The 13,746-nt window shown below is 35.1% G+C and overlaps 1 protein-coding gene across 20 annotated transcripts in view; it reads right to left on the minus strand.

The window, feature by feature from the left end:
* Window positions 1-13,746, minus strand: part of PPFIA2 (PTPRF interacting protein alpha 2) — a 544,821-nt gene that overhangs the window by 68,362 nt on the left and 462,713 nt on the right. For all 20 annotated transcript variants that reach the window (XM_058308490.2, XM_058308494.2, XM_071218980.1 and 17 more), the window contains one exon: window positions 6,718-6,811. In XM_058308490.2, the coding sequence (XP_058164473.1) occupies window positions 6,718-6,811 (94 nt within the window). The remainder of the gene's footprint in view (window positions 1-6,717; window positions 6,812-13,746) is intronic.

Consider the following 13,746-nt stretch of genomic DNA (forward strand, 5'->3'; position numbering starts at 1 on the left):
AGTGGGGGTGGGCCCACATCCTGGGGAGGACTAATGCCATCAAATAGAGGGAACTGTATCCCTCGAAAGAAAGGGTGGCTCCCAGGGCATTGGGGCAGTTGAGCAAGTTAGACCCTGAACACTATTCCATCTATATCTGGAAGGGGCTCCTCGGGAAACGGAGGTTGGCTGTCACTGTGGGCACCAAGGTGGAAGGGAAAATGGATGTTAAATGTGTGTAACCAAGGTAAATGGGGGGTAAGAGAGGAGTTTTGTGAGAGTACACAAGGATGGATATAAAACATGTAATATTACACCATAACATATAGGAGATGACAGACTGATAATGTAAACCATAATGTAAAACATAGGATAACTAAGAATGTAAAAAACTGTGTATCCTAAAGTATGCACCACAATGTAAGCACAGATGTCACCTTGTTTGAAAGCTATTGTCTCAGACTCTGTACATTACGTTAAGTAAATATGATGTGAATAGGGTGTAAGAGTATCGCTGTGGAAGGGAAAGGTTTTGTGGTGGATGTATGGGAGTGCTGTATACTATATATATGCATTGCTGTGGTCTAGGGCTCCTGTGAAGAGAAGCTCAATAATTAGGGGGGGGGGGAAAGATAGGATGTAGAATTTTTTCCAAGTCAACACGTATTCTTTATATAACCTTTAAACCCATCGCTATATGCCATTTCCTAGTAAGGGACACTGACATTATATTGGGCTTCAAATTTCAGGGAGTTCTGGATCACAGAGTGGTTCAACAAAGGCAATGGAGGAATACTGGTATGGGATACCATTGACAGGGGATATATGGCTGACAGGGAGCTGTACAGAACATATGTCCAGGGTGCATGGCAATGTTTGGATATACTCATAGTGGCAACAATTAAAAACCACAGCAGGGGGGGGTACTGGGTTCCTGGCCAGTGGTGCTCTGTCGTGGTCCCTAGGGGAGCAGCGACAGTCTCCCAGGTGCAGCGACGGGGACCGGGAGGGAGTGAGGGTTCAACAGTGAGCCCCTGACGCTAATGACTATGCTTGTGAGCTGATAAGCCTAAAATAAGAACAAGGCCTAGAGCAGCATTGTGCCTGGGGATTTCCTCCTGTCAGCCTTCATGTTACTCAAATGTGGCCAGTCTCGAAGCCAAACTCAGTATGTAAATGCAATGCCTTCCCCCCAGCGTGGGACATGACACCCGGGGATGAGCCTCCCTGGCACCGAGGGACCACTATCAACTACCAACTGATGATGCAACTGGAAAATGACCTCATACGGAAGGTTCAACGCGGATCAGCGGAATATCCCTGTCTACATAAAATAACATGACTTTAAAATGCTGTTTGACCTAATGTAAGGGGGAAATGGAAAGGAGAAATGAGTTTATATGGCGACGAGTCTCTAAAAAAGAGTCTGGAGGCTGTCAGAAGGATTGCCCTTATGCACAACTGAGCAGAGTCTGAGAGACAGATAAAACAGATACAACCCCCAGATATCAGTTCCTTCGAGGGCTAAAGAGACCCATGGGAGTTATGGCCATGGCCGATGGGGTTAACTACCAGGTCAGATGGCCCCTCTTTGGAAATGGTGTTTATGTGTGATGAATCTGGACTCAGACGGGATCTCTCTTCATAAGACTTTCATGCTAATGTGCTGGAGGTGCAGTTAGTGTCAGGGTTTAAGATATATTTAGGGGATTTGAATCTCTGGACTGACAATGTGATAGCCAGGTCCTGAGCCTCAACAGACTCCAGCACCTACAATCTGACTTATTGGGCTCACCACACTCAGCTAAGATGGAGTTGAAGAAGGACAACCACCACACCATGGAGCCTAGAGTGATTACAACTGAAAGTGGGAGGATTGCATCCAGCATCCATGTGGAATCTGAGCCTCCTCTTGACATAGAGGTGCAATGGACACAACCAATCCAATGTCCACATAGAAAAGGTGGCATTGGATTGATAAAAGTGGACATGATGGCTGATGGGTATGGGGAAAGGTAGGAAGAGATGAGAGGTGGAGGCGTCTTTGGGACATGGAGCTGCTCTGGATGGTGCTTCAGGGGCAATCACCGGACACTGTAAATCCTCACAGGGCCCACTGGATGGAATGGGGGAGAGTATGGGCCATGATGTGGACCATTGACCATGAGGTGCAGAGGTGCCCAAAGATGTACTTGCCAAATGCAATGGATATGTCATGATGATGGGAAGGAGTGTTGCTGGGGGTGGGGAGAGGTGGGGTGGGGGTGGTAGGGTTCAAAGGGACCTCATATATATATATTTTTAATGTAATATTATTACAAAATCAATAAAAAAAATGCTGCTCCTGGGCAGAAAATATGGGGAAAATATTGGGCTTCTGTTCTACTTACTATAATCTAATAACATTGTACCACAGATTTAAAACAGTAGTCTAATTTCTTCCTTGTTCTTTTCCTTCCTCCAAATAGATCAAATATCTTTAAAAAGAACACTTTCATTTTCCCTAGAGTCATTTTTCCCAACAAATTTCAATGATTTTTTATCTTTAGCTTTTGGATGTTATTATTTTCAGGTTCAGGGAATCTTAAAGTTGGCCTTGGTTAGTGCTAGGCAGGACTGTGCATGATCAAATGGCAAAGCCACAATATCTCATAACTCTATCCCAATAGACGCAGAGAAGGCATGCTTCTGGAATTCCAAGTAGGAACCTGGGACACATTTTTTCCAAGGAAACACTGATCACATTAGGTATAGCTTCTGAAATATTCTACTTTTTAGGTCCTTTTGAATGGGTTGTCCATGAATATTCTCCCAGGAGCTGTTTCTGTACTAAAAGAACCCTTGACTATAGCTAATCAATACAAGTAGTACAAATATCCTCCACATTAGCCTAATCAGATGTTTTCCCTTAGGAATTAAAATTTGGAATAAGGTGAAGGAAAAAATAAGAATTCTTAGCAACACTCTGTAGAGATATTTTATAGCCTCTTGTTAAAATTTTGGAAGTGCTGGTTCTGTTGTTTCTGGAATCTATGAAATACTCCAATATCCTGCAGTGAATCCCCTTTTTAAATCCTTCAAAGTTATTCCTTTAGTGGGCATACAAAAAAACTTTAACAAATATGTGTACATGATGAACTAAACAGACTTTTGTGGGAGAGCACAGAATTTTACCTGCCATGTATATAGAATTATTTAGATAGGAAAAGTTATTCAGAGCTTTTAACATGTCTTACAAATTAGCTCTGGGAATACAACTCATTTATAAGTCTAACTTTGCATGTAGGTACTGTAGCAGTTTGATATGGTTATGAATTCCAAAAATAGATATTGGATTATTTTTTAAATCTGATCTGTACCTGGGCATTATTGAGTTATGATTAGGGCATTGAGTCCCCACCCACCAAGGATAAAAGGCATGGCAAAGAATAGAGTTGATGGTTTCTGATGTTGGAGTTTTGATGTTGGAGTTTGATGCTGAACACTTAAGCTGGAGCCCCGGGAAGTCAGCATGCAGAGGAAAGAGAAACAAGCCCTTGGAAGAAAGGAAACTTGAACCCAGAGAAAAGTAAGCCCCAGGAACATAGGAACCCAGGAAGCCTGAACCCTCACAAAAACCCTCAGCAGCCATCTTGCTCCAAATAGACTTTGGTGAGGGAAGTAATTTATGCCTTATGGCCTTGTATCTCTGTAAGTACCTACCCCAAATAAATACCCTTTATAAAAACCAACCAATTTCTGGTATTTTGCATCAGCACCCCTTTGGCTGACTAATACTGGTACTAAACACATATTTATTAAATGAAATAATGTAGAGTTTCTGTGGTACCTTTGATTATGCATATTTTGAGTGGCATTTATTTTGCTTTGGGATATGCATACTCTGAATCTTACACAGGCAAAAGATTTAAAGTGCAGTGTCTCAAAACACATTAAGGGTTATGTACTGAAAGAGACCCTCCACATTTGTTTGAGAATAAGTTAACTAAATCAATAGAGATTCACTTTTATGTTTTGAAGTTCTAAAATAAGGATTCATTGGTAGTGATTAACTGTGACTGCCATGCTCCGGAGGATGAAACTATTTTCTCTGGAGAGTGTTGCTGATAGCTGATTTGGGATGTTAATTTTATTTTAATGGTGTTGAATAAAAGATTTGAAATATGAAATCTGTATTCATTTAACAGTGATATCCCAAAATCCTAATACATAATAATATCTATATTATAACTAAAGAATGAAAATGAGAAATTACTCAGTAAATTGATGTTTATAAGATATTTTTCAAAGAAAAGTCTCAAGACACAGAAGATTTCAGCACACATATATGTTTTAGTAAGAAGTTATATGGTGTTAAAAAGGCAGGAGGAAACCTTAGCAGATAATAGTTAAGCTGAAGATTAAAGAACTTCATACCTGGAATAAGTACCTCATCAGTGGATAGTCTGTCAATTTTAATATTTTCGCTGTCTGTCAAGGACTATCTTGAGAGTTAGACAGGGTTATTATAACTGAAACATACCTCATCTTTAATCCCATAAGTCTCTATAAAAATAAATTTCTTAGAATCAAAGTTGAGCTACAAATGTGAATTCTTTAGGGAAATATATATAAGATGGTCCAGTCTAACAAGTTTTCACTTTGAAAGTACAGAGAAAAAAAAAGAAACATAAAAAATATTTGAAAAATGCAGACTTGTGACATTTCTTAGCTCCAAACATAAAGAGAAAAATCTTAAAACTTGCAGAGAGAGAGAGGAAAAAGAACTCACATGATACCTACAAAAGAATGACAACTGACATTAGACATAGCTGGAAATGAGAAGGAAAGTTATAAGGGGAAATAATTTTAAATCTTGATTTCTATACCTTTACACATATATTGGCAAATATCAATTAATTTTAGGGGTAAAATATATTTTCAGATCTCTGAAGATTCAGGGAGCTGCCACTTAACTATTATCACATTTCTATAGAAGCTGATATGGGAGACGGGGGCAAATATATTCCAGGGAAAAAAGGGCAAGAATTCTGAAAAGAAATTAATAAAAATATATTTAACATTGATACTTTGAAAACTTTTCTTTAGTCAAGAATGTTAATGCCATAAAAATTCATTTTCTTCCTTGTGAGTTCATAGTTCTTGAATCTAAAGTAACATATTTATGAAATCATAATAATGTAAATGTTATTTTTAAGGAGAGGTGAGGCTTACACTTGTTCAGTTTGGAAGCCTGTGAAAATTCAGTTCTCCTGTGACAAGTATGCTTCTCTAATCGTGGGGCTCAGTTTTAAGATGCACCATTTTTGACATATGACTTTGGCCCTGTTCTCTATCAGTAATAAAGCTAACATTTTGATCTCTGTCTGACTCCAAATCTATCATCAAATAGATTCCTAACTTGAGTAAGAAAGTGTGTTTCTATTTATTGGGCCCTAAATGACCACATCTAGACTAAGTGAAATTTCAGGAGTTAAAAGAACATTTAGAATTTGAGGGTTTTGGTGGTCTAGATCATGTAGGCTTTTGACCTTGTAGTGGCTTATATTATGCCATGTAGTTATTTTTACTCTTGTTTGGTTGGCTTCAATTGGCCATTCTGAGTAAGAAGCTATAACTTAAAAGGTAAGTTAGACATCTAAGAAAAGGAAATATGCTCTTGAAACCAGGGTAGACAGGTTTAAGGGGGAAGAGATCAAATTGCCAGGTCTAAGTGAACTTAATGTGAGTCTTAGAAAAGCTGAAGATATTTAGATTTTGTTAAATCAGAAGGTTGACTACAATCCAATGAAAACAGAGAATGACAGACAAGATCTTGGAGAAAGTGATGTTCCCAGAGGGAGCCCACATACAAAAAAAATCCTTGAATAATCATTATTTTAATATGGTGAGTACATTCTAGGGGTAAACAGTAACTCACTCCTTAAAGATTAGGAAAGTTATACATACAAAGATCCTACAGAAAAACTAGTCATATTTTAAGGGGGAAGATAAGAAAAATTAATGTGAAATACTCAGAGTTTCAAGTTGACACAGAAATATAGATGTTCACTATGCTCTAAATTGATCTGCTTGAGAAATTTAGGTGATCAAACTTTCAGAGATAGTACAGGAAGAAAGTAAAGGTGAGCCAGGGAGAACAATAATAGATTGACTTTATGCCTAGGTAAGATGTTATTCTGATAGAAGAAAAGCATCTGTATGATAATATCCAATTCAGGAAGGCAAAGATAGATAAGATTTTCTTGAACAAGCAGATCTAATAAATGTTTTGCAAGACATTTAAATGTACCATGTGAATGAAAATATTATCAGTATCCTGACAGACACAAAATAAAATCAGAAAATATTCACTTCTTAAATAATTCAGTTTGTAGAGTAGATATTGTCATTGTAATGAGCGAAAGCACAAGTTGGATGAAACAATGCTTCATTTTATCATAGCCAATTCAGTACTAAATGTTACCTGATTTGCAAGGTTATACTTAAATATTTTATGTACACTTCAGTTTTTAAATAAATGCTTTGGTTGCTTAGAAAAATTTTATACTCATTTCAAGCTGTAGTCCATTATAACTAGAAAACATGAGCAATGAATTGTTTTAGGCAATACCAGGAAAATATTGACCTCAGTCTATTTGTTGTGTTTCCAACTACTTTCTTTATAATTCTCCCACAAACAAATGATAAAGAATTTTTAAAAAGTTAGAAAAAGGAGAAGAAACTCCCCAAACTTACTTTTTCTTGAGTCTTCTATCCTTTTCAGCTTGAGTTCCAAGTTTGCCTAACCCCAGGGACTCCTGAGCTGCAGCTTCAGTCTCCATAAAGCCTCCTGTGAAGAATTAACTATTTAGACCAGGTTGCATAGATTGCTTCAATTCTAAAATTAAAATCTTAAAATTTTATTTGAGCAACTGTTTCGTAGCAAGTTTTTTCCCATTTTGCATTGTCCTTATATTTCCAATCCAACATGCAGAAAATGGCATGGGTACATATATATACATACTTTGAGAGAATGCAAGGAAAAAAGATACCTATGGATACACTATTCAGTTGACCTGAGTGGCTCCATAGTAAATGTAAACTTTACATTGATAAACAGGTGCATACACAATCAGCAGGCATGGAGGTCTGCTTTAATTATGGAGACTATGAGCAAATATCTGTGTGGTGTGTGAGATTTGTTTTTCATGTTCAAAAAATTGCAATATTTCATATATGATATAAATGATAACCTAGTGAATAGAAACTCAGGTTTGTGTTTCCAATTCCAATTTAAGAATGCAGGGAAGCATTTGCTGATTTCTAAGAGCTCTTTTGAACCTGTTTGTGGAACAATTTTCTGCTTACCTCTGTGGCTGATACCTATATCTTTCAGTATAAACTTCATTTCCTAGAACTTCATTATGTTCTGGATAGGTGCTTTGCTTCATTTATTTATTTGTTTGTTTGTTTGTTTGTTTATCTATTATCTAATTATTTATTTGTTATTTTGCTTTTTAAAATTTGAATATCATTTTGTTTCTTTGTAATAATACCTAGAAATTTTCTAAGTATTTCTTCAAAAGACCCTGGTAAGATTAGTATTTACCCAACAGGTTACAAACTGTTTGCTTAAGTTTTGGTATTATTGGCTTTGGAATATGGGTATTAAACACAGAATTACACATTTTAAAGTGCAATTATTTCATTCAGGAATCTAAACATAATTAATCCAAATTAGCTATTGTAAAATTGACAAAAAAAGTGACTTAATCCTGCTTTCTCTTTATTTAGTATTTACTATACTTAAAAAACATGAAGTCAAGTTAAATGAAAAATGTTGACTCTTTTAAGTGCTTAAGGATATATATATGTATATATACATCAAATTAAATTGATTTAAAATCCTGTTAAGCCCCAATTACATAGATTCAAGCTAATAATAAACCTTATAAAATATCATTATAAAATTCACCTATATAGCAATAAATAAGAACCATTAAAGTTAACATTCATTTTCCTGTTTTTTTGTGATAGACATTACCCTTCTTAACATTTGCAGGATTTGACAAGGGTATCGTTGCTCTTTAGCAGAATGAAATATCTTACCAACATCAGAGGAAAATATTATTGTAACTATGTTTCATAATTTATTTTAACAAAACAAATAATTTGTAAAATTCATTTCTGTTAATTTTGGAATATTGATATAAATAAGTTAATCTCACAGCATGATAACTGTGTACTGAATGGACTAATTATAAGAAAGTCTCCATTAATTGCAAACACCTTAACTGATGTCTAGATTTAATCCAGGGATTTGGACTTTGGGGACCAAAATTTATTTCATTCAATTATGCACATATATCATTAATACTTTAATAATTTTTCTTATTATGAAAGATTTTCATTGTCAACAACATTAGGAAAGTCATCCACTGACAGACTAAGTACTCTTTGGGATCATTTTTAAATGTGGGATTTTCTATTATCCAGTCAATGAATATTTTCATTTTATTTCATTTATCTGCATATTTGCCTACTATACATCCATAAATTGTTATACACTATGTACAAGTAACTATAAAATTTTCCTTTTGAAATGTAAATGGAAACTAAAGATTTCATTAAAAGTTATAAAATTTTTGATCAGTCCAGATGCAGACATGGAGATTAATGAGAAAGGCTCATTCAATAAATGACAAAATATTTTCAAGCACCAGGTGGTTAGATGAATCAGGCTTTCTAGTCTTTTGAGCAATAAAAGAAGAATATTTAAGTTATGATTTAAATTTTTCAAGAACACATTTTTTTCCTTATTAGAGAAGTTACGGGTTTACAGAAAAATCATGTGTAAAATGCAAGATTCCCAAATAATACCCCACCACCAGCACCTTACATTGTGTTGGAACATTTGTTAAAACTAATAATAGCACATTTTTATATCATACTATTAATTAAAGTCCTTGGTTTAAGTTAGGGTTCACTGTTTGTATAGTGTAGTTCCATAGATATTTAAAAAAATTTTTATTCTCTTACCAAATGTAAAATCTGAACGTTCCCCTTTTATCATCATAATCAGATTTATATATCATAGATCTATTTCACACACACACATATATATATATACACATATATTTCATTGTTGCTAATTGTGTTCACAAAGTTGTGCTAAAATCGTCACCATCCATTACTTAAACATTTCCATCATTCCAAATAGGAACCCTATACATTTTAAGCCTCAACTTCCCATTCCCTATCCCCACCCTGCCCCTGTTAACATATATTCTAGAGTCTTACTCTATAAGTTTACCTATTTTAATTGTTTCAAATCAGTAATATCATACAATATTTGTCATTTTATAGCTGGCATATTTCACATAACATGATGTCTTTAAGGTTCATCCATGTTGTCATATCATATTTTATTTATTCCTTCATCACTTGAAAAATACTAGGGTTACTTCCATCATCTGGGAATTGTGAATAATGTTGCTGTGAACTTCAGTGTGCAAATATCTGTTTGAGCCCCCACTTTCAATTCTTTTGGGTATATACCTAGTAGTGAGATTGCCAGGTCATGTGGAAATTCTACACTAAGCTTTGTGAGGAAAGGCCAAACTGTCCTCCACAGTGGCAGCACATTGTCACTAACAGTGAATGACTTTTCCTATTTCTCCATGTCCTCTCCAACAATTAATTTCCTTTTTTTTAAAAAAATAGCAGTCGTTCTAAAGAATGTGAAATGGTATCTCACTGTGGGTTTGATTTGCATTTTCCTCATGGCTAATGACGTTGAGATTTTTTTTTTCATGTGCTTTCTGGCCATTAATATATCTTCTTTGGAGAAATGTCTATCCAAGTGCCCATGTTTTGATTGGGCTGTTTGTCTTTTTGTTGTTAAGTTTGAGGATTTCTTTATATATACTGGGTATTAATAATTTATTGGATATGTGGTTTCGAAATAGTTTCTCCCATTGTGTAGGTTGTCTTTTTACTTTCATGATTAAGTCCTTTGAGAAACAAAAGTTTTTAATTTTGATGAGGTCCCATTTATCTACTTTTTCCTTTGTTGCTTGTGCTTTGGATATAAAGTTTTAGAACCTATTGCATGAATAGTCCTGAAGATGAGGTGTGTGTTCCGTGGGGGAAGCGTCTCGGTTGCAGGCCTGAGCAGGGAATCCTAAGTGGGGAGGGGGGTGAGGAGTGGGGGCAGCAGTACTGCATTGCGCTTCCAGCCCTGCTAGCCACAGTCTAACTGACCCAGCCCTTAGAGCCAATCTTTACCTTGAAGTTTGGATCCAGCTTGCCGACTTCCCTTACCTACAGTGTTCCAACATGCCAGAGGCTGTTCACCTTGGAGACCTGCTGCAGATAAGATTTCTTCTAGGAGTCTGATAGTTCTGCTCTTGCATTTAAGTATTCGATTCATTCTGAGTTGGTTTTTGTATATAGTGTGAGTGTGAGAGGCCCTTCTCTCACAGCACCATTTATGAAAGAGACTTTTCTTTCCCAATTAAGTAAAAATTATTTGGCCATAAATGTGTGGGTTGATTTCTGAGCTCTCAATTCAATTCAATTGGTCTATATGTCTGTCCTTGTGCCAGTACCATGCTGTTTCTATGACTGTGACTTTGTAATAAGTTTTAAAATTGGGAAGTGTTTGTCTTCCAACTTTATTCTTCTTTTTCAAGATGGCTTTAGCTCTTCAGAAACATATCAATTTGAGGATTAGCTTTTTCATTTCTGCAAAGAAGGTTGTTGGAATTTTTATTGGAATTGCATTGAATGTATCAACTGCTTTGGATAGTTTTGACATCTTAATGATATTTAATCTTCCAACCCATAAACATGGAATATCCTACCATTCAGGTATACTTTAATTATTTTTGTAATGTTTTGTAGGTTTCTGTGTATAAGTCCTTACATCCTTGGTTTGACTTATTTCTAGATATTTGATTCTTTTAGTTGCTATTGTGAACAGATGTTTTTTCTTGATTTCTTCTTCCAATTGATCATTGCTTGCATGTAAAAATGCTACTGATTTTTGGGTGTTGATATCTTACCCCACCACTTTGTTGTTTTCATTTATTAGCTCTAATAGTTTTCCTGTGTATTTTCAGGATTTTCTGTATGTAGGATATCATCTCCAAATAGGAAAAATTTTACTTCTTCTTTACCAACTTGGATGCTTTTTATTTATTTTCCCGCCCTAGTTGCTCTGGCAATAACTTCCTATACAATGTTTAATAACAGTGGTGACAGTGGGCATCTTTATCTTGTTCCTGATCTTAAAGGGAAGTTTTCAATCTTTCACCATTAAGATGTTTCTTATGGACTTTTCATACCTGCCCTCTATAGTGTTGAGGGTTTCCTTCTATTCCTAGTGTTCTCATTATTTTTTATTAAAAAAATTGTGTTGCATTTTCTCAAATGCCTTTTCTGTATCAACTGAGGTGATAGTGTTTTTCCTTCATTTTGTTAATGTGATGCATTACATTAATTGACTTTCTTACACTGAACCAAATTTGTATACCAGGGATAAATTTCACTTGATCATTGTATATAATTCTTTTGGTATGCTTTTGGATTTGGTTTGCTAGTATAATGTTGAGGATTTTTGCATCTCATAAGATGCAAAATCTTGCATCTTATTTCTTAATTCATAATAGTGGATTGTAGTTTTCTTGTGTTATCTTTAAAACTATGTTGTTTAATTTCCATATATTTGTAAAATTTCTCTTCTTCCCTCAGTTATTGATTTATAGCTTCATTATGATGTGGTCAGGGAATCTACATTGTATGATTTCAATATTATCTTATTTATTGAGACTTGTTTTGTGACCCAACATATGTTCTATCTGGGGAATGGTCCATGTGCACTCGAAAAGAATGTGTATTCTATTTTCTTTGGGTGCAGTGTTGCATGCATGTCTGTCCAGTCTAGTTGAATTAGTGCATCATTCAAGTCATTACTTCCTTTTTGATCTTTTGATTAGATGTTCTATCCATTATTGGGAGTGATGTGTTTATGTCTCCTACAGTTAATGTAGAACAGTCTATTTCACCCTTCAAATCTGTCATGATTTGCTTCATATATTTTGGAGCTCTGTTGTTAGGTGTATATATATTTATAATTGTTACATTTTCCTGTTGAACTGTCCCTTTTTATCAATATGTAATGACCATCTTTGTCCCTCTGTTTTTTTCTTAAAGTCTATTTTATTCTGTCTTCGTGTAGTCACCCCAGCTTTTCACCCTCAATGTACTTGTATCTTAACTTTAAGATAATTCTCTTGCAGAGCATAGAGTAGCGTCATGCTTTTTTATCCATTCTGCCAATCTCTGCCTTTTGAGTGGAGATTTTAATCCATTTACATTAAAAGCTACTACTGATATAATATAGAACTTTCTTCTGCCATTTTGCTATTTAGCCTTTGAAAATCTATATACCTTTTTGGTCCTTCACTTCTGTAAAAGCCTACTTTTATCTTTATTTGATTTCTTGTATTTTACTATATTGAGTGCCTTCTTATTTCTATCTGCATATATTTTTCATCTGTTTTCCTTGAGGTTAAGATGGGGTTCAAATTTAACATCCTAAATATATAATAATTATATTTGGTTTGATACCAACTTAACTTCAATAGCATTCACATATACCTTTCCCATAGCCCACTGTCCCTCTCACTGTTTTTGTAATTATCACATATCTTTGTACATTGTATGTCCAAAAATCTAGATTTATTATTGCTTTTTATGCATTTGTATTTTAGCACCTGTAGGAAGTGAGAAGTAGAGTTACATACCCAAACAATGTAATACAATAAAATAATACTGGCACTTATAATTAACAAAATGATTACCTCTACCGTAGGCCTGTATTTCTTTATGTTGCCTTGAACCACTGTCTAGAGTCCTTTCATTTCAGTCTAAGAACTCTCTTTAACATTGTTTATAGGGAAGGTCTAGTGGTGATGAAGTCCCTTAGCTTTAATTTTCTTCCCTTATTTTTGAAAAAGTTTCACCAGATAAAAAATTCTTGGCTAGCAATTGTTTTCCTTCAGCACTATAAATATTTCAACCCATTGCCTTCTTACTTCCATAGTTTCTGATGAGAAACTGGCACTCAACCTAATCGAGACTCCTTTGTACATAACATGTTGCTTTTCTCTTGCAGCTTTTAGAACTCCTTCCTTGTTCTTTGAATTTGATATTGTAATCATTATGCGATGGGTGTATTTTTCCTTATGTATTATACTGTTCGGTGTTCTGTGAGCTTCTTGGATGCACATATTCACATCTTTTGCTAACTTTGGGAAGTTTTCTCTCATTATTTCTTTGATTATTCCTTCTGCCTTTAACTTTTTCTTCTCCTTCTGGAACTTCCATAATGCCTAAATTGGTGCTCTTGATGAAGTCCCATGCTGTCTTAGGCTATTTTCACTTTTTATATTCCTCTTTCTGCTTCTCAGCCTCATTTCAAGTGTCTTGTCTTCAAGTTCACAGTTTCTTCCTTCTGCAAACTCCAATCTGTTCTTGAAACCTTCCTGGGCATTTTTTCATTTCAGTTATTGTGGTCTTCAACTACAGTAGTTCTGTTTCTTTTTAAAATTTCTCTCCTTTTACTTAAAGTCTCAATTTGTTCATTTATTGTTTTCCTGATATCATTCAGTTCTTTGTCTGTACTTTCCTCCATTGCTTTGAGCATTGTTAAGATCATTTTAAAACAGCTTTATTTAGGGAAGTAGATGTGGCTCAAGTGATTGGGCTCCCGTCTGTCAT

Source organism: Dasypus novemcinctus, chromosome 12, assembly GCF_030445035.2.
Source record: "Dasypus novemcinctus isolate mDasNov1 chromosome 12, mDasNov1.1.hap2, whole genome shotgun sequence".
Taxonomy (NCBI): domain Eukaryota; kingdom Metazoa; phylum Chordata; class Mammalia; order Cingulata; family Dasypodidae; genus Dasypus; species Dasypus novemcinctus.